At 39.5% G+C, this 24,885-nt stretch overlaps 1 protein-coding gene across 6 annotated transcripts in view; it reads left to right on the top strand.

Annotated features, from left to right (window-relative positions):
• Nucleotides 1–24,625, top strand: part of LOC125232183 (protein N-terminal asparagine amidohydrolase) — a 179,084-nt gene extending 154,459 nt beyond the window's left edge. For 2 of the 6 annotated variants that reach the window (XM_048137816.1, XM_048137814.1), the window contains 7 exons: nt 13,602–13,795; nt 15,916–15,981; nt 16,894–17,076; nt 19,763–19,920; nt 20,357–20,416; nt 20,730–20,891; nt 21,901–24,625. In XM_048137816.1, the coding sequence (XP_047993773.1) occupies nt 13,609–13,795; nt 15,916–15,981; nt 16,894–17,076; nt 19,763–19,920; nt 20,357–20,416; nt 20,730–20,891; nt 21,901–22,026 (942 nt within the window). In that variant the 5' untranslated portion in view covers nt 13,602–13,608 and the 3' untranslated portion in view covers nt 22,027–24,625. Of the gene's footprint in view, nt 1–6,881; nt 7,019–10,831; nt 11,089–13,601; nt 13,796–13,971; nt 14,748–15,915; nt 15,982–16,893; nt 17,077–19,762; nt 19,921–20,356; nt 20,417–20,729; nt 20,892–21,900 lie in introns of those variants that run through there. The other 4 variants (XM_048137815.1, XM_048137817.1, XM_048137813.1 and 1 more) reach the window with 4 other exon arrangements.
• Nucleotides 24,626–24,885: the final 260 nt, after the last annotated feature.

Genomic DNA, 24,885 nt, shown 5'->3' with positions numbered 1-24,885 from the left:
AAATGGTTTGCAATCAAATATTACAACTCTTTAACACTATTTTGGGGTTACTTTGATCAAGAATAAAAATTAACATCTTCGAAAAACCAACTTTATTTGCAATTATTTCAATATTTATCACAAGAAGCGATCAAATTATCAGCCTCAACAAGTACCGTGACAAAATCAGACAATAATTAACTATGTGTCATTATGGTAAATGTTACCCCATGCAAGTGATCAAAGACACCCCACAGAGTAAATCATTAGTAGTAAATACCTAGTTTGACTTTATGATACAAAATTCAATACAATGGTATAGCTGAACACATTTCTGGCAACCTAATATTCACTGTGAACCTTTTACTTTAATACCCACTACGTTAGTTTAGAAGTTTATTTAAACATGAAAAATAGCAACAAACTATGCTTATATTTTGACACGTTATCCGCACTGCCCACGACCATACTTACTTATTCACCGCGTCAGAGCACCATCTAACTATAAAGGTTGGTTAAGGGTTATCATAATATGTGTAGATTTTATTACCGACCACTCATAACATATTAAATCCTTATTTTTTGGTAAAATAAATATAATACGCTCGTGACAGGTCATATTTTGTTCGCAATCCGAAAGAGTCAACCCTTTTCCCTATTCACCCCCTTCCCGACCCTATTCACTCCAACGTTAGGGTGAGCGAAAATTACTAAATAAAACGACATATTTTCAAAGACAAACCGAAGTTCACACTGCCGGAAGATTTTTTGTGTAAAAAATTAGCATGGCACATATAAAAAAACTGCTATCGACGTTCAAAAGTCGGTTTTGGCCCTATTCACCATAAATTACGTTAGGTATACCCGTTCCGACCCCATGAACCCAAAATCTTCAGAAAACGATGTACTATGTAGCCCAATTTTATTTGGTATTTTGGAGGTAGCTAGTAAAAATAATTTAGTTTAACAATTGTGCGAAAATAGATTCTCATTTGGCCGGTTTTTTTAACCTGGCCTGGCCTGGCTGGTAATAACGTTAGCTGCGTAAGCTGAAGACCCGGTTTGATTCCCGGCTCAGCCACCGTGGGCCTTGTCGTTTTTTCTTTCGTGTATGATATCTATTTCAATATATGTATGTATGTATGTGAACACTTTATTGTACATAAGACAAGTTAGGACATAAAAATACAGTAAAGTTATGATGTACAAAGGCGAACTTATCCCTATAAGGGATCTCTTCCAACCTTTGAGCGAATTGAAAATTTATTATTTATATAAACTTGAAAAAGAACAAATCAAAAATGATTCAATAAAATAATTTTACTTCTTCCCTAGTTGTATAGTTTCATACTTATGATTTTTATTTTAAAGTAATCCGTCTATATTATAGCAACCATGGGTGATTTTTGCGGAGTTAAGTAGAAACGTGGAGGTAGACAGAAGTGTGATTAACATTTCTAAGTGTTAATTTCTTGTATCTAGTCTAACTACGAAGCAATACATTGACGTATAAATTGCGTCCATATACAGAGAGGTCATTCATAAAAATACCACTTTAGGTAAGTTATATATATTTTATACAATGTGACAAGCATTGACCACACATCCGTTCCAAAGGTATTTTTGCTACAAAAAAAATGCTTGCGAGCAGTATACGGCGTCAGTCAAACTGACTCATGTCGACCAATCTTTCGAGAATTAAAGGTTTTAACACTTTATTCTCTTTATATTTATGAGGCGTGTTTATTTGTAAAAAGTAACATTAACTCTTTCTGTAGTTTTGCCTCCACCTCGAGGTATAATACTCGTCATGGATTAAACCTACATTACCCGGGAACAACATCTGCCCTCGTTAATAAAAATATAGTATTCATGTGTGTAAAAATTTATAACCACCTTCCTAATGATCTGAAGGAACTAGAATTGCCGAATTTCAAATCAGAATTATACAAGTGGTGTTTGGAAAAAATGTATTATGGCAACTCGGAACACTTTGCACCTGACATTCCTTAAATCCCAATGTAAATATAGTTATAAGTTTTGTAAATATAGTTGTTAAGGTAATTTTATTTGTATGTCTATAATAGGCTGAAAGTGGAGATACTTTTCATAGAATAAGATCTTTTATGTACACCCATTTTTATTGACAAATAAATATTTCATTTCATTTCATTTCATTTCATTTCATTTCATTTCATCCCAATTCACCCCTCTTCCGACCCTAATCAGCCCCTTCGTAAACCTACTTGCGACCCGATTCCCCCCATTCCTGATCCCATTCACCCCTCAGGCCGCGGATATTTATTCATCCCGTAAAAATTCCCCAACACAGTTGCATCGCTTTCTTCATGAAAACCATTATAAAAATGAAAATATGTCATATGATTTTCTGTTATACATAAACTTTAGAAGTGTATACACATTCAAAAGGATAATGAACGATTAAAATGAGTAAAAATCCAATAAATTTGAACGTCAACTTTGACAGACATGAAACTGTAAATAAAAATGTGTGGCTTGCACATTTTCACTGTAATTTTAAATATTCACACATTTTTTTTTAGTAACATATTGTGTATAATAATTTTCACTCAACAGATAACTGTTATTGGCCTAAGACTATATAAAAATACCTATGTAAGTTGAATATTTACGGCTGTTGTCCTAAATACCAATAATAATAATAAAAAAAAAAACATAATATATATTATTTTCCTACTTTGATTGCGGAAAATAGAAAGTATATGTCAAGAAATATAATAACATTATATACCCCCGGAACCCTTTTCACCCCAAATTACGGTATTTATTAAATTGTCATTATGTAAAATGTCGGAAACTACGGAACCCTACACTGACGCGCTCTTGGTCGGTTTTTCTTCTTAATGCTATGTAAGAGATAATAAAAAATTACACCTCCCAATTTATAATGTTTTTTTTGCAAAAAAAATATTTATTGCTCTCCGAGACATTTCTAAAAACCCCTGACTCAATGGGGATACGACGTTTCATAACAGAGTTCCTATGATCACCTTTCTGCTCCATCATCAGATTAGCTCCATGATACCATAATATTGCATTGTCACTTGATTTACATATGTGTGCAAAATTTCAGCTCAATTGGAAACCGGAAAGTGGGTCAAATTTAGCTTCTACGTTTTGACTCAAACTAACATAACTAACAAGGCAAGTTGAATAAAAGCTTGTACCTATAAAGGCTTCTGATACTAGATTTGCAATAAGTTTACTTGTCATAATTTAAGAGCAGATGAGACAGACATATCCAATGACACAAAGTCTATACCGTTTTTGTGAACTGTCAAATCACCTCATACAATTAACGGCTGTAAGGCAACCAGGTAGGGTTTATTATTGCACTTTAATTACATATTAATGATTTCTAGCCCGTAAGATATATATTTGCTTTAACAATGGATAGATATTTATGCGGGTGAGAGTGTAATTTAGGTTTTTATAAAGAATCAAATATTTTTAAGCGACCCGATCAGATATGTATGCGGATAAGGACCCTCCCACATCTACCGTCTTGCGATCGTAGCGTCGGGCCAACTGTATGGCCGCGCTGACGCGGCGTCTTTTTCCATACAGTTGGCCCGACGCTATACGCTCGCGAGACGCTAGAAAGAGAGACGATGTTTTTGCCGGTCACGGAGCATCACAAATTTTTGCCGGGAACATGTCGTCATATACTTATGACCCCCTATAGAAAATCAGATATTTTTGCACGGCTGTTCATAGTCATTTATGCTGGTCACCAGCTGGTTTTCCATGAATATTTTGGCTAGTTGAGTGGAGAAGTGCCATTCAAAACAAGCGCTTTGTAAACAACGATGTATTTAGGTGGGGTGCGCCAAAGTTCATATAAAATTGTTATATAGATTATTGGTAGTCCGAAAATGTTTCTCATACAATTTTACATTATAATGATCATTATTTATAACAATTTTATGTTAATAACTATCGTAACTTCGAAGGACTTATGTTCATAATGTCATTCATCATAAATACGTTTTATACTAATGTTTATGTTTATATACTTATTGATCATAACGATTGCGAGTAATATAATTTATCGTTATATTATTGTTAACAGAACAGACATCACATGTGACAGTCCAGTTAGGTGCGACGACGAGCGTAGCGAGGAGGAGCGTGTTAGGTTGACCGTGAGCGAACCAGAAACGAATTTTTAATGTAAATTGTAAATGTCACTGTAAAATCTTCAAGCGCGCTTCTATAAATGGCACAAGTTTTTCATAGAACTTCCCCAAAACTTTTTAAATAATTTTATGATGAATGATTTTCTTAAACACAAAATTATGAATGTTATTAAATATTTGTATAGAATTTATGATTAAAAAATTTCGACTAAATGATTATTATGAACAGTGATAGTAGTACTATTGATAATAATGAAACAAAATTATGATAAGTAAAATTATGAGAAATGATCATTCGGAGCACAAATCGGTATAAACAATAATTTTATAACAAATAATTTTATATGAGCCAATATGGACCCATTTAGGTGATTTATAATTATTATTGTTTTCAACTTACGGTTACGTGTTCGCGGTATGCACAAAGTAAATCTTTAATGAAATTGAGTCATTTTTTTATATACACAATTAAATTTGAACCAGAAGCACTATACCTATACCCGCTCGCATTCCCCTTTTTTCTATTCTAAGTAAGAATCGATTAATACGTATCTGAATATGTATGAATAAATTAAATTGTAATTGTTTAGATACAACCTGTGAAGTTTGGTTGACAAAATTTGACGTAGGTACTGTCATATATATTTTTAAAATGACGTACTGTTAATACCAGCGTAATGAAAATGTATTCCGATGAGTAAAACAAAACATGAAACTTTTTTAAATTTAACCGAACTAGAATGAAATCATTTATACTCATTCGGTTGTGTTCGTTATTTTCTTTAATAATGTGATATATTTTTATTTATTTTTTATGCACAAGCCATGCACCTTTAAATTTTAAATGAGATTGGATCTCCACCTGACATATTTGATTTACCCTATTTATTTTGAGCACAGTTTTACACTGGTATGGTTTTTCGTGTACGTACACCATTTTCTGTCAAAATATTTGTCAAATTTAATTGTCAACGCGGAGCGACCGGCGACACGTCTGCCTCCGATGAGCCGCTCACGGCATCTAATCGAAAGGAGAATTCTGACAGCAATGGCGAATGTATGGAAATTTTACGATACTTTAAATTTAAGGTAAAATTTCTTTGTTGCCTTTGAGAGGAAAAATATAAAAAACCTCAAAACTTCTAGTCCATTTATCTGGCTTTTAGAATCACTTAATGTTATAACTAAAGTATTGAATTTTTTTAACAAAGTTTACTAAACGGCGACATACGTTTTTCTCATTTTAGGTCAACTTTGCGTGTGTTTATTTATTATACCTTTAATAATTAGAGATTCTGAATAGTCAAAAGTTGTAGACACACTCTTTAAGATAATAACTCCATTTATTTTATTTCATTTAATTTAGAAATGTGAGCAGCATTTGTTAAACGCCGAATGCACTTTTCGAGGATTTCGTACGACCCCCTCTTAAATAGATCACCAATCTAACTAAAAGGTACTGAAGTTGTTTCTTGCCTGTAATTTTAAATATATCTCAGGCTCTTGATTGTTCATAATTTTTGTGTTGTTGCAATTGAATATCACGTAACGAGGCATTTTTTATGTTTTGATTGACTTCAACTTACAAAAATTGACGCCCGAAAGCTGCAAGCTGCGATTAAAGACGGACAACTCAGTGGATTTCACTGAGTTCATTTGACACGCTAAGTAGATACGTTTGCTTGATCTATGGTATATATGACATCTGTGGCTTCTACAATACCGTCTGGAAAGTTGAAACTTGATAATTTTTAAAAACAAACGCATCCGATCAACATGATAATTCGACTGATGAAACAGGGCAATTACGACATGAAACTGTCAATACCGTTTCCCAGAAATGTTCTAGCCAATCTAAACCCTGTTTGCCATGTCATGCTGTAATTAATTACCAGTTTTAACCTCAGGTTTCTGAACGAGCGTTGACAATTGATAATGACAGAAGTTCTAGGAAGTGCGATTATTAGGATAATCGTCTTGATTATGCATACCTTCAACTTGTCGACACAATATGCAGTTATGCCCCCATGGTAGGTCAACCACTTATATTTCTTGGATGTATATTAACCCTTAAACCTTCTTTGAAATAATTAGGCCTTCATTCCTACTAAAAAACTCACTCAGCAAGTGTAGGGTATTTAGTGCAAAATATCCCAATGTAACATTTACTAGGTAACAAATTGGTGATTGTTATCTAGTTTCGAGCCATTTTTTCACAACAAAACTTTGTGTTCAGCGTGCGTAGCCGAATGCACAAACGCTCACGAAACGAAACGCTCGTAGATATCCATCTCCATCGCTCTTAAGTATATTGGCGCGACAGAGCCAGACTACCTTTGGCGGCGTTTCGTTTTCGTTTCGCATTGTAGAAATGCCGTTCGGCTACGGGGCCTGACCTGGCAAAGTTTGGTGGTTTTGCAATATCAGTACGTACTTAGTCGACAGTTCAGTGTGCACAATGCACATATCAGTTGTAAGTTGTAAGCTGAGCGCGTACAAACTATTCATTTATATAACATTGTCTATGTTTTCAAAACACCCATTGATAATCGCAATTATTTTCTAGGAAGTTTAGCATAATCGCCTTAATTGCTTATGCACAGCGTTGTTTGCACGATATGGCATATTTCTTAATTGCTCATTGCGTTATCGGGGCTATTTCCAAGCTAAATATAATAAGCGTTATCATAACAATAACAGGCTAGTAACTCGCGCTGTCTGAGATAACGCCTCAGTCGGATGCTGCTGGCGAGATCGTACAGTTTTATATTCCTCTTGGTCAACCAAGTGTAAAGTGTCAGTGTTCTATTTTTAAAAGATAAGTGAGTGTATATGCGTTGAAGAAGATATTTTTTAAGGTAATTACTATTGAGTTATGAAAAAGGAGGGATTTATCTTCCTTGGGTCTCTTGTCTATCTGGTAAATAGGCTGTATTGCATCAGTAAGTTACATTTTTCTGCTTAAAAACGAAGAGTGAGGTTTAATTTCGTGTTATTTTGGAGCACCGCCAGTGTAGTTTGTCAATTGATTTGAGGGGACAAATTCCAAATAACTTATCATGAAGATAGTTAGATGTCGCGTTTTACTATCATGGTAATTATGTCTGTGTCGATGGCGATTCGTGTAATTTGGAAACTTCCTATCGTAATGATTGTAATAAGGTACGCAAGTAACACAGAAATGTAATTCATTGCACTTCCCTTCCTCTTTTAAACATTAATTTAGTGATAAATTTAAATCTAATTTGATTTTACCAATGTTGCCTGAAGGTCAAATAACCAGATGCCTAAATGTATAATGTAAAGTCCTTACAAACATCTTACACCAGCAAGACATTTGTCAACTGAACTTAAAGATAAAACCTTAACATTATTGAAAGCAAAATTTCGTACTCTTTTTACAACTGATACTTTGTGTCAGTGATTGATGGTACCAGTAATGGATATATTTGTGGCCAGTAATGGTCATTTATTTTGAGCCATATAATTAGCCTATTGTTGCCTCCAATGGTTTACTCAAGTTATTTTAGAGCGCACCACGGCGCAATGATCGTTTTTAGGATTCCGAAGGCAATGGTCTTAAGTTTTGTAAACGATTTTATTTAACCAGGAAAGTTGTGCCACTTCGTTAACAATCAATGAGTGTTGTTTGTTTGGAGAAATGTTTTACAATTTGATGGAAAATATTTAGTTGAGTTAAACCGTTGGTTGAATTGTAAGGATCCAGTAATGTTCATGATAATTTCATGACACTCAGTATTTTCTTTATGAATTAGATTGTGTCCTACAAACTGATCCAATACACAATACGGAACCCTTCCTTTCTCGTGTTCCAACACACCTGCCCGGTTTTTACGGGTCGTGTGCGTCTCAATTCCATACCCGAGTTCATTAATCATACCTCATTATTGGTCGAAGGACGATTCGACTTGTGAAGCTGTATTTCAAGCTGCAGCTAGCCTTGGTTTCAGCAATCTGTAGCAATCTCCCACTTGTTCGGTAGGTACACAGTTAATTTACCCGTATTACGGAACCCTTTATCCCGGTACTTGCCCACTTTTTACGGGTCGTGTGCGTCTCAATTTCTTACAACCGCTCATTAATCATACCTCGTTGTGCCAAGGACGATTGGACTTGTATTCCAACCCGCAGGTGGCAGTGATGGTCGGTAACTACCAGGAGCAATATTACTTACACTTTTGTGACATTGTGTTGTAAAATAGGAGTTTATGACCAATATGGACAAACTATTAGTGTGACCTCATGTGATGATTAAATGACCGTCACAGAGCTTGGGACTCCTGTTTGATACCCAATTCCTGTTTTGTTATATGAAACCATTATCACAAATAGTGAGACAGACTATACCTATACCTAAGAGACGTTTTGCCTGACTTAGTTTGACACGCTAAGAAGATGTATTTGCTTGGTCTATAGTATATATTTACAATTAAATCTGTGCAAACTATACCGGTTTGTTACAAACTAAGCGATACTACCTACCACTAAACTGATTACACCTTTACCTAACCTACGCTCTAATTCGCGAATCAAATGAAAATAACCGCAAACTAGCCAGAGTATATTTACCTTTATAATTAGACACATTACATCCGGAGTTTATATGCAATCGCAAAGCTCATCGAATATTACTATCCATATATGCGTTCTTTACTCATCGCGATGTGAAAGTATTCTAAAACAAGTATTTAATTTATTCTCCACATATCCAAATGCAAATGAAACATCAAACCAATAGTACCGCAATCAAATCTATCATTTCTCGCCACTTGTGAGGTCTGACAACGGTTTTTGCAAATTGTAATTAAACTTGGTAATTTGTACAGGTATACATCTAAATAGATATCGCATGTAACATACCAGAAAGGAAAGCACAGCAGGAGACGAATAACATTATCTTCTTTACTTGTCATCTGTGACCACCTTTGCAGTTTCTCTCTTGTTTTCTTGCCAGAATACGTAGCCAAATGCACAAACGCTCACAATAATATCGTTTTCATAGGTAGCTATCTTTATAGCTTTTCCTTATTGGAGCGACAAAGCCAGACTGCGTTTTTGATCGGCGTCTAGCGTCAACGATTTTCATTTCGACTAGTCCGGCAGTATGGCTGCATTACTTTCGTTCGTCCATTTTTTATGCTGTCGAGCCGAGTCCTCCTTTATCTCTTCGCCTCCTGCCATCAATTTTAAAGTGCGAAGTACTCGAAGCAGTAAAACGCGTTATTGCACAGGACGAGAATATTACTTTGTTTATTAGTAGGTGAGCAATGTACTCGAAAATCGATAAGTTTATTATGAGTCATGAGAGGACATTCTCGCTTATCGTGTTACTGTTACCTTTGCTTATAAAAGTTATAAACATCCTATTAGGGATGTTACTGTACTTCGATATATTTATTCGTAAAAAAGAATAAGAATTAGAAGCGTACATCGTAAACATTTATTTCGACTTTTATAAAATAACTTGTGACATTTACATTAATTTTTACGTCTTTTCTCAGCCTCAATGTACTGCGATGATACTTAACGTGCAATAAAGTTAATGGTTATTAATATGAATGAAAAGTTAGATGAAATATATTGTGTTTTTAACGAGTATATTTAAACCATTTTCGGTATGACCATATATTTAGGGAAGCGGGGTAAATGTAACTGATCCATTTTTTCTGTTTTACAATGATTGCATTATAAAATAGAGTGTCCAGTCCACCGGTTATAATATATGGTAGGCGTATTCAGTGGATACACTCAACATCATAGTGTAATAATAGAAAAAACGCATCAGTTACAATTGTCCCCTAGTCGAGATTTGTCCCGCTATACCTTACCTAATACCTTATATGATCCTACACAAGATGACAAGATGTATCACCACGATTGTAATTGCCAGTTTATTAGATATTGTTTAGCGAAGACGTCAATGGTTTTGTATGGCATTAAATGTTCCGGTCGATATTGAGCTATGAATAGACGATACGTAATTTATGAACGTCAAACAATCCAGAACAAACGGAATGGTTTATGGTTATTTACTTTGTGGTTTAACATGGCTATATATGGAGTTTTTCGGGTGCCTTGGGATAATCACAGACTCCCTTTTTATTGTAACTTTCGGTGGCGCTCGTCATTCTAGAGTTTATGAAATATTAAGTGTCAATTGCTAAAATTTAAAAAAGATGAAGGTTGTTTGACATATTTTATCACTTGAAATAAGTATTGTACAAAGTTCAGTTAACTACTCCTTTGACTTTGTCTTTCTCTGACTCATGTCTGTCTTTACTCTTCGACAGTATGATATATGTACCTAATTGTAAGTATATTCTGAGTTTCCGTAATAAATTAGGAGAATACACAACATTGATTTTGTACATACTGTTTTGCCACCAAATAAAACTTAATTTTATCAATAATTTAGGAGATGTAATTAGATTTGTGTTCCTTTTTTTAATGATGATGATCGTAAAACTAATTTTCAACTCATCAACCGTCATATTTTATCACCGATGCTAATTTACATCGTAATCTCTACAAAGAAATAAAAAATCTAATCTAATCTAAGCCAATAAAATGTCATCTTTATTTACCTATTCAACTGATAGTTGTCGGAATTACCTCAAATCCCTTATTTGATCAGTCTCAGTGCTCTAACGAGTATGCTATAGCACGCATCACTAGCCGGTGACCGCTAAACTATTTGCGTGAAATCCCTCGCTCCACTCATGTTTACAGTTGGACTTGGGACTATATCAATATCACGTCAATAATTATTATACTAATTTGTTTATCGCGTTATTGAGTGCATTATCTGTGGTCTCGAGATATTAATAAATGAGATATTGTTAGTGATAATGACGGTTGCCATGAACGTTAAAAGTTTGTGTTTTTGTGTTTTGATTTGTGTGAAGAGGTAGGTTATACGAGAAGCTTTTTTTGTTTTACGAGAATTATCGTGTTTCAAGATAAGTAAGTACCTACCTAGTGCTGAAGTTACATAGGTACTATTTAATAGTCGTGGACTCGTGCAAAGTTTCTCGGAAATAAGATGAATGCGCGTCACTGTTTCTCCATACAAACATTACAAACTTAGTCGCTATTTTCCTCTCCGGATATTGGAAACATTCACCTAATTTGTTGTATATTAATACAAATATAAAAGGAATTCGATGGTTGAGCAATTTGTACCAACAATATTTTTCTGATGCTGATCCAGAGACGTAATAAGAAATGTTTGTATGGATAGCTAAAGTTTGAAATGTAGTAGTAGGTAGCTTAGGTTATTTCGGTAAATATTCGGTAAAGTAAAACGGTACCTTTCCTTACCTTAAGCTGAAGTAATAAGAACTTGAGTAATTTGATATTTACCTGTTGCTGTTCGGTCAAGGAACGCACTGTGAAGAAAATGTAACACCTTAGGATTTGCAGGAGTCTTACAGGCTGAAATAAAAAGGACCAGCCATACAGCAACTTTTATTATGGAACCAATACTGTAATAGCGAAAAAAGTTGGCCGTACCATACGTTCCGTCTTCCGACTGACGTGGTGCCGCTCACAGCCAACTTTGTTTTCGCAATATCAGCATTGGTCAAGCAGGGGAACAAAAGTTGTTCATTATGACCTCAAAAGCCACTATGCAAAGTACGACTGGTCCTTTTCATTTCACCCTGTGCTGACGTAGTATAAAAACAGTCACAATAACATGGTATTATGATTTATATCTAATCTACTAATTCTGAAATCCTCGGAAAATGAATCACTTTTAAATCGTAATTGTCATTAATGATAAACTCAAGGTACCTAGCTAAAATTATCGCCATCTGAAAAATATTTCGTCAAGCCAACCCCTTTACCGTAAACCAAGGGACCTGAGACTTGCAGCGCCATTTAAACTTAGTTTTTTATCCCCTATTACAAACATACAATTGAAAAAGTGAACAAATCGTGTGTGGGCGAGATGTAAATGAGCGCGGTAGCCGCGTCACCCGCGACCCGGCGCCCCGCATACATTACAACCGTCACTTCTGTCATTGTAATGTACAGAATACCAGCTTTGTGTGTTAACAGCCACTCGGATATATTTTGACAGGTTTTCATATGCTAAGTGGATGGTTTAGCGAGAAAAATATCATTTGAAGCACTAAAACGTAAACGATTACCGTCGCGATTATGAGTCAGAAAGTCGAGGGAGAAATATTGTCATTTTGGGTTTTGAATCAACTCGAGCAGTCATACTGGTGTCAGAAAATAGTGTTTAGAGTTCTAAATAGGACCTACGCATGTCATGACGTACCACTAGGTACCTATACCTGTAGTAATTACTAATATAGATAATAATAACATAATTTACTTCTACCAAATTCGTCAGACCGTAGGACTTTCAAAGTGACATTGTAGCAAAAATATTAACTGATATTTGATCATCATTATCATCAATGTAGAAATATAATCTATGATATGTTTTAGAAAAGTATAGACAAGAGTTTGGTCTTGTTTGCGATATCTAATTTACAATTTACATTTACTTGCATGTTGTTTTGTTAACAAGGCACGTTCGTTCACCTTTATTAGCTTTGAAAGTAAAAGTGACGAGAATCGGAAATTGATTTCTTGTTTCACTCTTTACAATCTTTACATAGTATGTGGAAAAATGTATATAATTAGGTAGGTAACGCTGCCGCGATAAGACTTTCTACGAATTTTGATAGGTATCGGACATGAAATGATGCCTAATAAATATTGCGACGATCAGATTATAAATATAAATACATTTATGGGAATTGGTCTCCTTTGACTTTATTAATCATAATCAGGTATGTTTAAATGTTATTAATGTACCTTGTGGTTTCTACAAAACTATAACTTAGATTAAATACCTAGCTCTTTATAAATCTATTTCTTTTATACTGAATTTAAACTAATGGTGCTCGGAACACACAGCACACAATAATTATTCTGGTATTATATTAGGCGTGTATGGGCGGCAGTGATCGCTTACCAGACGACGATCCGTCTGCTCATTCATCCATCTAAGAAAATGTTTAGTCAATCTTACCCTGTGCTGACAGAATTTCTGCGTCTTGACTTAGTGTTCTGAACAATTCTGAGACTTCTGAGCGACCATTCGTTCCTTCGTGCACCGATAAAGGTATGGCAGTCAAATGTTTTCATCTGCGCACGAACGAACGAATGCTCGCTCAGAACGGGCCTGCTAGCCGAATGGTATTTCAGCGACGCCAGACGCCGATCGAAAGGCCGCTGGCTCTGTCGTGCCAATACGCAAGAGCGATAGAGATAGCGCCTTTCGAGCGGCATCTGATGGCGTCGCAGAAATGCCATTCGACTACGGGTCCTGTTAAGAACACAAAGTGAAAACGCAGCGTAATTGCCAATACTGAAACTTATCTCGTGTGGTTTTGGTTGCAGTGTCAGCATGGTGGTGGTGCTGAACGGGGTGCTGGCGGACGAGTGCCCGACGTCGGTGCGGGCGCTGCTCAGCGCGCACCCCGGCTACCGCGACGCCGCCGCTCAACTGCTAGCCGCCGCACCGCGGGTCGTCGGCACACCTGGGCTGCTGTATGTCGCTCAGCGGGAGCTAGCGGCGGTGGTGCCGCATGACAGTGAGTACATCTACACACGCAGTCCACTACCGCGACGCCGCCGCTCAACTACTAGCCGCCGCACCGCGGGTCGTCGGCACACCTGGGCTGCTGTATGTCGCTCAGCGGGAGCTGGCGGCGGTGGTGCCGCATGACAGTGAGTACATCTACACACGCAGTCCACTACCGCGACGCCGCCGCTCAACTACTAGCCGCCGCACCGCGGGTCGTCGGCACACCTGGGCTGCTGTATGTCGCTCAGCGGGAGCTAGCGGCGGTGGTGCCGCATGACAGTGAGTACATCTACACACGCAGTCCACTACCGCGACGCCGCCGCTCAACTACTAGCCGCCGCACCGCGGGTCGTCGGCACACCTGGGCTGCTGTATGTCGCTCAGCGGGAGCTAGCGGCGGTGGTGCCGCATGACAGTGAGTACATCTACACACGCAGTCCACTACCGCGACGCCGCCGCTCAACTACTAGCCGCCGCACCGCGGGTCGTCGGCACACCTGGGCTGCTGTATGTCGCTCAGCGGGAGCTAGCGGCGGTGGTGCCGCATGACAGTGAGTACATCTACACACGCAGTCCACTACCGCGACGCCGCCGCTCAACTACTAGCCGCCGCACCGCGGGTCGTCGGCACACCTGGGCTGCTGTATGTCGCTCAGCGGGAGCTAGCGGCGGTGGTGCCGCATGACAGTGAGTACATCTACACACGCAGTCCACTACCGCGACGCCGCCGCTCAACTACTAGCCGCCGCACCGCGGGTCGTCGGCACACCTGGGCTGCTGTATGTCGCTCAGCGGGAGCTAGCGGCGGTGGTGCCGCATGACAGTGAGTACATCTACACACGCAGTCCACTACCGCGACGCCGCCGCTCAACTACTAGCCGCCGCACCGCGGGTCGTCGGCACACCTGGGCTGCTGTATGTCGCTCAGCGGGAGCTAGCGGCGGTGGTGCCGCATGACAGTGAGTACATCTACACACGCAGTCCACTACCGCGACGCCGCCGCTCAACTACTAGCCGCAGCGCCGCGGGTCGTCGGCACACCTGGGCTGCTGTATGTCGCCCAGCGGGAGCTGGCTGCCGTCGTGCAGCACGACAGTGAGTACATCTACATACGCAGTCCACTACCGCGACGCGGCTGCTCAGATACTAGCCGCAGCACCGCGGGTCGTCGGCACACCTGGGTTGCTGTTCGTGGCAAAGCGGGAGCTAATAGCGGTGGTAGTGATCCCGCACGACAGTGAGTACATCTACACACGCAGTCCACTACCGCGACGCGGCTGCTCAGATACTAGCCGCAGCACCGCGGGTCGTCGGCACACCTGGGTTGCTGTACGTGGCACAGCGGGAGCTAATAACGACGGTAGTGCCGCATGACAATGGGTACACACACAGACGTCGTCACACCGGGTGTATTATACGTGGCGCAGCATGAGTAGCTTTATACAGAGTGAACCACTGGCAGGTAGTGCACAGTTACCAGCAGAAGCTCGACACACGGGAGGCAACGTCACAACCCTTGCCATATAGTGCCACATGTGTGTGACATTCAGTCTAACACAGACCGTTGCTACTGATCAGGGTACATGAGTGTCCCAAGTGATATTTGCTGATCAAGTGATCATCATTAACTCCTAGCTCGGCCACAGCGACTGTGTTTTACGATTGAGAGTATCGCAGGTGCGCTCTCAGGTAACTGACGTAGCCAATTTTAACCTAGGTACATGATTGTGGGTGTTAACATGCTAAAATATTGTGACTACAATAACCTAAGTCTTTGATCTGCAAGATCTTGTTGAGGTCACTATCCAAATACTATCCTATCTTCTATAATATCTATATCTTTATGTACCCATGATGTTCATGGTCGGGCTGGGTAGGTAAACTAAATCTCGTTGAAAACATATTAAATTTTTAATGAATTTACCTAACTTCACACGCACTGAGAAATCTCAGAATACTGTCACGGAAATGTATTCTCTGATCACGCATACTCCACCACAAAAACATTCAAAAGATAACAGTCGTCGTTAAACTTATCTTATAACAATGTTATTGCACTCGTGTGTTTAAGTTTCATTTCGTCATTTTATGGGTCGAAGACGATTTATTGTTTCTATTTGTTTTCAGAAAACGTAAACATCATCGGATCTGATGACGCCACATCATGTATTATAGTCGTTGTGAGGCATTCAGGTAAGAAATTATCCTTAACAGGTTATAAAATAACCTCCTCATATACCTTGTTTCATTAATACTCAGTTAAGTAGGCAATTAATTAAGATAGGTTTAAGATTGCGTTCCGGGCACATCCCGTCAAAAAAATTCGCTTACCTAATGAAAAAAGAACCATCCCCTAATTGCGTAGTTTGTGGTTTTGTTGAAGATGTGCAACATATCTTGACGGAATGTGCACGGAATGAAAGCGAGAGAAAATCTTTGCTTAGCAGACTCAATGTAAATAGATTGGATGTAGGTATGCTTCAGAGCATTTTAGCAGTACCCACCTCAGAGGAGGCTAAGCAAATATTTCGTTTTGCTATTGATTACTTTAATAAGTACAATTTGTAAACACTAGAATAAGGTACAATGGGGCTGGCATAATCATGTTAATGATTTAAGTCCCTAATAATAAATGAATTTAAAAAAAAAAAAAAAGGTTATAAAATACTAATACGCCTTAGTCCATTTTCACATTATCCGATCCGATATCGGATATCGGAAGGATTTCAATAGAAAAAATCCAAGATGGCGCCTGTAATGTATGGGATATGGGTCCTACATCCGATATCGGATCGGATAATGTGAAAACGCACTTATACATATAAATAGGTACCTTGTATACCGAACTAACTTAACTTGTTTCAAAAACTTTGGAGGAAAGTGAGGTATACCTGCATGTACAGTAAACGGCTTACCCACCAGAAATAAAAATTACATTATTTTTCTGTGTCAATTACGCTACCAAGTAACTACAAAAAACTGAAGACTGGGTCTCCCTTGAGTTGACCTACAATATTCACTATGTAACATCAGTATATTTTGATCTTATTGAAAACCTCCCAGTATTTTCAAGCTAAGATTCTACAGCTGATATATCTCTTTCAGGGTCAGGAGCAGTCGCCCTGGCACACCTCGACGGCTCCGGCACGGGCGAGGCCGCGGCAGCCATGGTGGCCCGCGTCCAGCAGCTAGCCGTGGGCTACCCCGAGGGCAGGCTGGAGCTGCAGCTGGTGGGGGGGTTCACCGACCCGCATCGCTACTCGGACGAGCTGTTCGCCAACATCATGTGTAAGTAGAGTGGGACCAGTAGCCAGGGTCCAGCAGCTAGCCGTGGGCTACCCCGAGGGCAGGCTGGAGCTGCAGCTGGTGGGGGGTTCACCGACCCGCATCGCTACTCGGACGAGCTGTTCGCCAACATCATGTGTAAGTAGAGTGGGACCAGTAGCCAGGGTCCAGCAGCTAGCCGTGGGCTACCCCGAGGGCAGGCTGGAGCTGCAGCTGGTGGGGGGGTTCACCGACCCGCATCGCTACTCGGACGAGCTGTTCGCCAACATCATGTGTAAGTAGAGTGGGACCAGTAGCCAGGGTCCAGCAGCTAGCCGTGGGCTACCCCGAGGGCAGGCTGGAGCTGCAGCTGGTGGGGGGGTTCACCGACCCGCATCGCTACTCGGACGAGCTGTTCGCCAACATCATGTGTAAGTAGAGTGGGACCAGTAGCCAGGGTCCAGCAGCTAGCCGTGGGCTACCCCGAGGGCAGGCTGGAGCTGCAGCTGGTGGGGGGGTTCACCGACCCGCATCGCTACTCGGACGAGCTGTTCGCCAACATCATGTGTAAGCATTCACAAAATGCCGCCTATCATAATAGGGAAGGATGACGACTACATAAAAAAAATGGCATTCTGTTTAGTCCGTCAGTTAGATCGTCCAAAAATACTGCACACATATTTTTCGCTTTTTCTAATTAATGAAAAAATACAAAGATATAAAGCATCAAAATTCCAGAGTGGGGGCTTGTGACGTTACTTCTAAGTAAAAATTGTATCTGGTCTAGGCGTCACGCGAAACTTCAACGCACCGTAGTCGTTTTTCGTTTACGAGAAAAAAGAAAAAATACGTGTCTAAAATTCTTTGATAATCTAAGTGACGGACTAATTAGTTTTTTTAGGCTTCTCGCCTATTCTTACCTACATTAACAAACGGACTGTACGCGAACAACCGACTTTAAGTTCTAATGCGCCGCACGAAGGTCGTCACCACTGAATGTAACTCAACGCAAGAATCACGGAGTGAGCCGCCCTTGTTGTAAGTACCTACTGTACCTAGTAGACAGCATGGCATAGACAGCCATGTGGGTCAGCAGCTTCTACGGTACACGTAAAATTTAACTTATTCGTAATATGCTCTATTTACTTCCTAATAGTCATAGACATTTAGCTTGTCATGTTGCCAACGGCGTCGCAAATATTTCCCCGCGTGGGCGCGCGTTGATCCCAATCATCGGCTAAACAAGCCAAACCAATCACTATTTATTTTTGTTGCGATTAGTTAGCTTACCATGGCTTGTGTATGTTGTTTTGTATGTTAGTCAGTTGCCAAATTAGCAATGCCGAATAAGGGTCTCCAGGCAGGGCCTCTCACGAAACTGTGACAAGTAGGACGTAAATACGTACGAGATGTTTACCAGTCTAATTATTGGTTGTTTCTCTGATGTAATAAGTACAATTTGTACATTGTCGTACCTGTTTCAAATACCTACATACGTAATACGAGTCAGAGGCAGACAAAGGAGACAAGACAAAGGAAGGGGCAGAGAGAGAGGGAAGGAGGGGGAAGAGACAAAGTTTCAAGAGTTTCCAGTTATTTCACCAAATCGGCTAAAATAACAGCGAACAGTGAGCTACAAAAGTGCATGGTGAATTTATCAATGAATTCTTTCATGATTTCTCCATGTAGGTTTTGCAGCTCAATGTGTATAACTACGATTGTATGAGTCGTATGGCGGCGGCTTGATTCACAACATGTTACTCAAGTAAATTGGCAGAAACTACTCGTATCTTGTTAATAAGTATGTAAGGCATCAGCCTTATAAGGCACCGAACCCATTAGAACACTCCTAAACTATCGGAGCGCTGATTCTCAAAGGAATGTATTAATTAATTAAAGTTAATAATACCTTACAGAGAGAAGTGCACGGAACTTGTTTATAGATTACGTATAAGACACCCATAAGTCTACTTTACCAATTTTGTAAATGACTTTCACTATCGAAAAAGAAGCGGCTATGATGGAGTTATGTGAAGACGAGTTTTTCTTAATCGTTCACTTAAATATTGCATTACTGTAGAAAACTTTTCTGCCTTTGTAAAAATGGTGATTAGAATATATAGGTACCGGCAGGAACTGAATAATCTTAGTTCATTTTGTATAAGTATATTTAGTCGGTAATTATAACATAACGGAACCGATTATTTGTTGGGAATAATCGGTTATAATTAAAACTTGGTATGGATTTAAGACATTAATTAAAATATGTTTTCACTTATGAAACAAAAACTTACAAAAAACTAATGGTCTTTGACGAAAGCTCAGAAGTCCAAACTCGGGGTTTGCCAGAGAGCTATGGAACGCAGCATATTAGGTGTAAAATTAAGGGACCGGGTACGGAACACCACGCTGCGCTCTAAGACTCAAATAATAGACGTAGCTCGGAAAGCAGCTAAGTTGAAGTGGGACTAGGCTGACCATGTCTGCCGAATGCCGGACGACTTGTGGGCCAAGATAACCACGGAGTGGGAGTCCCACGAGTCAAACCGGGGATCCGGCAGACCACACCGGCGATGGCGGGATAACCTAGACTAATTTTTGATTAGCTGGCCAGAAGTAGCACTAGAGAAGATTGGAAAAAGAGGGGGGAGGCCTTTGCCCAGCAGTGGGACACAGTAGGCTCTGAATAATAATAATAATCACGTTCCAGTATCTTTCCACCGGCTGTCCGTGGAGATCGACCTGACCCTCGCGTGCTGCTGCGAGCTGAACACGGCGCTGGGCGGCGGCGCGCCGGCGCCGCTCGTCACCGGCGTCGGCGTCGACATCCGCCAGGGAGACCTGTTCCCCGCCACCTTCCCGGACAAGGTGAGGAATTCATTTCAATAACTATCATTCCTTTCTAGATCGACCTAACTACACCCCTCCGGCCGTTTTGGCAACCAAGTTTCGCAACCAGTTGCCATATAACTTAAGCGGAGTACCGTAAGTGCGTTTTCACATTATCCGATCCGATATCGGACCGATATATGTAGGACCGATATCCCATACATTTAAGCCGCCATCTTTGATTTTTGCCTTTCAAATCCTTCCGATATAAGATCGGATAATTTGAAAACGCACTAACGCTTTCCAAAACGGTTAGAAACTTTAGGAATCAAATCAATAGTTAGTTACTGTATTGTACGTATAGATTGTTACTGTTATTCAAACACCTTTCTATGCATAAAAGGTCCCATAATACTGTACATACAGTTTACACTTTCTCTAATAGCATATTTTGAATTTAACATTTAATTTTCAGGGACCTGAGCTGCCGCTGAGAGGAGCTAGGACAATAACCGGAGGGCCACATTCGGCTCAGGTAATAAACTTTTTTTGTGCTGGACTTATTTGATCCACTAATTTTTCCGTTGTTTGTGATTGTGTCCATGTCTTTATAGATTACTTCCACTTATTACCTCTATATTCATGTTAATACGAACAATAATCTCAATGGTAATTACTGACAATGTGACTATAGTTTGCTGTTTTATAAATTTATATCGAATTTTATACTACACCATCATGCTGACAATCACCAAAATTTAAAGATCACCCAAAACTGAAACAGAATACCCCACTATCCACGTGGTGTTGTCTGTCCTCCCTCTACAGAGCATTTATTGCCTTTCCAGGTGTTAGACATATACGACAACGCAGTGGGCATGCTCCGCATCGGGCCGTTCAACTACGACCCGCTGCGCGGGGTGGACCTGTGGCTCGAGCAGTCCGACGACTTCATCCTGCAGCACCTGAGCACGACGCCCGCTGTGGAGCCGCCGCACTTCGTGCACCACGTGAGTTCACTCCGACTTAAAGTTCTTTTTACAATTATTACAAGCCTACACCACAGTATAAAACCAATAATAATGCTTGTAACAAATTTTGCGCCGCGCGGTTTGTCCTCGAGTAGCGCTCGCACGCAGCGAGGTGCAGAGAGCACATGTGAAACCGGAGGATGCCGGTCGCGTCAGTACGCGCTGCGCTGCGTGGTGCTGCCGCGGCGCGTGCGAGAGACCCAAATACCGATCGCGTCGCCGCTGCCGGAGATTAACTACTGAGTCGTCCTTATACTGTGCCTATATTGTGTCCCACTGCTGGGCAAAGGCCTTCCCCTTCGATTTCCACTCGTCCTGGTTATGAGCTATCTCCGGCCCGTCGCTGAGACACGCAGGTCCCGCCATCTCCGCCTGGGCCGGCTAGATCCTCGCCACACTGTGCCTACTTTAGCACACCTCTGTGAATGCATACGGCGGACATGGTCGAACAAGAAAAATAAAAAGCGAACAAGTCCACTGGTGGCTGAGCTGGGAATCGAACCCGGATCTTCGCTAACGTCGTTACTATGTTGAGACGAAACATTTTTTTGTATTTTTACACATAATCGTATAATGTATGTAGGTACGTAGCGTACAACGTGTTAACACGTCGCATCGAATTTTAATAATGTGATTCCGCCTTTAAGTTGTCGTTTTGGGCAGGAATAAAATAGAATGGCACTCGGAAACCGTTTTATTTTTTTAAACCGTTTCGGTCATCGGCAGGAACGAACTGTTTTTCGGTAACCGGTTAAATAACTGTTATGTTAAGATATCAGTTTGTGCCTAATTGCTCTTTATTGCACACCTCACATAGTTTACAAGTAATGCACAAGAAACAAAAACAATTAAACAGAGGTAACAACTTAAGAGCGATCTCTTCCAGTTCCAGACAACCTTTGGGTAATGGGTATTTGGCCTTTGGCGAATTTAGTGTTTATTTAAATCGAAATATCGGTTTTATAATAGTGTTATTGCAACGTTCCAGATCCGTGCCACCCTGAAGTTCATCCAGCAGCACCCGTTCCCGGCCGTGACCGTGTTCGCGGACAACCGCCCGCACTACTACCGCCGCGACGAGCAGAGCGGCTGCTGGGCGCCGGTCCGGTTCTAACCGGTTCAACATTCATTTACTGCGCGATGGTTGAACACAACTACTAGCATGACTATCGCCATGATCACATTGGACCCTTAGTCCGGTTTTAATTGCGGTTTATAACCGGTTCGAGTTCGGTTCTAACCGGTTCACTATCCATCTGACCGCGCGGTGTTTAAAAACAACCACTAGCACTGTTATGGCGTAAGCTTGTGGTTACAAAAGCTGGTCGACTTTAAGGTATGAGCTATGGAGGCAACTGTACACCAATTGTGGAGCTGATGGGCCCGGTACCGTCCTAACCGGTTTTAAATTGTGGTGTTTGTTGAAAATCGCCCACATAATAAACCGAACCGCACTAAAACGTAAGCGGTAATTTAATTTTGTAAAGCCAGGCAAATTATATCGGTATCAAGAAGAAGAGACGGGCTTTTTCGTAAACTATTCCTACTCAGATTTTGGCTAAATGGCATAAATGATGATGATGTTTCAGTAAAAAAAAATTAACGGTTTCAAAATGGCTGGTAATATTATAATCGCACAAACTGTTTTAATAATTGATACCAGCTGTACCTAGTTTTCTGACTGCAGAAAAATTAGTCATATTTAAACCAATTATTTTTTACAGTAATAATTGTTTATGTAATAACACGCACATAGTAGGTATTTTTATAAAACAAAAGAATATACTTAAGTTATTGTTATAATTATAAACTACCCATAAATGACAATGTAGTTAGTCGATGTCTGAACCCGAACAAAGTAGTTAGTTATAAAAAAATGTGCAGTATCATTAAGAATTTTTAAACGAAGCATAATTGATATTAAAATATGACCGAATGTCGCCCAGTAATATTTGTAGTCATATTACTTATGAATTATATACGAGTAGAACCTATGACAATTGTGCGGAATATGGCACACTATAATATTTTGTGATAAATAAACTATTAGTATATGATAATGATTATTGAGTGATGTTTATATTATGGAATAGATGTTACATAATGCAGATTGGTTAAATTCATCGTACAGGCAGGTGACAATCAACATGGAACGGGATCTCATAATGATCGTCATCTGTTCCTTGACCTATTTTTTTAACAGTTTAAACTAGGGCTTGAGATGGGATGCGGTATAGCTTTTAAATCGGTTTCATCTATTTAACCACAGAATATATAATAGTACAGGTACCGATTGTGTGTGATTGGGGTGATTTAACGGGGAACGAAAAGAATTTCGCTTTGGTTCCGAGTTAAATAACGGTAAAATACCCAAAGACAAAATTGTTCGCCTTGTTTTTGTGGAAATAAATGAACCGATTAAAACATTGAAGCGAGATGGAACGAGGGGGTTGTTATTTTTCCCCCTGTTAACCGGTAAGGAGAGACAACAACATTTTTCACATTCAATCAGTTAACCGGTTTTAAGCAACAACATAATATAACGTGTTTGAAACGGTATTAACAGTTATTTAGATACCGGTTCCAAGTCCTGGTTTATAAGTACATATAACAGAACAGTATGTTAAAATATCATTGTGTTTGTCTGTAAATAATGTGACATTAATTTTATATACTATTTTGTTAAGTTAACTATTATTTTGTATATTTTGGCTTACCATGACTGCAAGCTTTTTATATTAGGTAGGTGCTTTAATACAGTGGCATTAGTATTGGGTTGGCTCCATTTGCGATAATATTTGCGCTACTAGATTCAGACTAATCTAAATTTACAATTATTTTGATATCACAAATTGTGCAAGAATTATTTTAAATGTCAAACTTGTATCAGATTACATGTGACATATAATATAAAACGTACAAATGTCCTATCAAAATCGCTGTAAAGTTAACTTGGTTTGACTTTAGGCATAGCCCGACCAGAAATATATGACTACGCGCCATCTTGCGGAATTTCATTAAAACTATTTTCTTCATACTAAACTGAACTGTCACCCCATACATCAGAATAACAGCGCCCTCTTGACAATAATCATATATTTCTGGTCAAGCTAAACTTTGTTTTTTTTTTATATTATTAAGTGATCTAAAAATGTCTTTATAATTATTTACTTTCATTGTTACTTTCGAGCGACTCTGAAATTGTATAAGAGTATGTTTCTGTCAGATGTTTTTGTAATGCGTTTATTATAATATACATTCACTGTTGTATTTTTAGTTGCCAGTAGTAGATAGGTAGGTACTAGTTTTTGCTTGGGTACGATCACCCTAAGGCACTGGTCACACCAAAAGCGCGTAAGCCATGAGCTATACGCAATAGACATGAACAAAATATAGTCGCTCCGGTGTAAATAAAAGAGAGAGCGAGCGATTTATAGCTGATGCGTCTCTTTGTTTACACACACGCACACACGTACACGTGAGCAATTATTTTTTGTTCAATTCTATCGCCGCTAGCTCATGCTTTTGGTGGGACCAGTGCCTAAGGCCCAACAAAATGTCATCACTTTGGCATATTGACATATGGAAAATTGGCCCCAGACAAAGAAGATGAATCTTGTAAATAATAGTGAACAATTAGTTGTAACTTAGTTAATGTCGTTGATAGTTATTGTTTTGTGAATTATAATGAATATATTGAAAGTTCAAAAGTTTGCCGTGTCTTTTATTTTATTAGTTATTTAAAAAAATACTGTTTTATGTTAATCAGGCTCCCAAGGGTGTCGTTTAATCTATGTGCGAAAAGTTCCTGGAGTACGGCTGATCATTATTACTTCCCTTGGAGAATTTCACATTATCCGATCCGATATCGGATGTAGAAAGGATGGCAAAGGATATCGGATAATGTGAAAACATACTGAAACCAAGGACCATTATAATCGTCCTTGCTGAAACATAACCGTCATATTGATAG

Source organism: Leguminivora glycinivorella, chromosome 12 (genome assembly GCF_023078275.1).
Source record: "Leguminivora glycinivorella isolate SPB_JAAS2020 chromosome 12, LegGlyc_1.1, whole genome shotgun sequence".
Classification (NCBI taxonomy): Eukaryota; Metazoa; Arthropoda; class Insecta; order Lepidoptera; family Tortricidae; genus Leguminivora; species Leguminivora glycinivorella.
The sequence above is the reverse complement of the archived record's forward strand: the minus strand, read 5'-3'. Positions and strand labels throughout refer to the sequence as shown.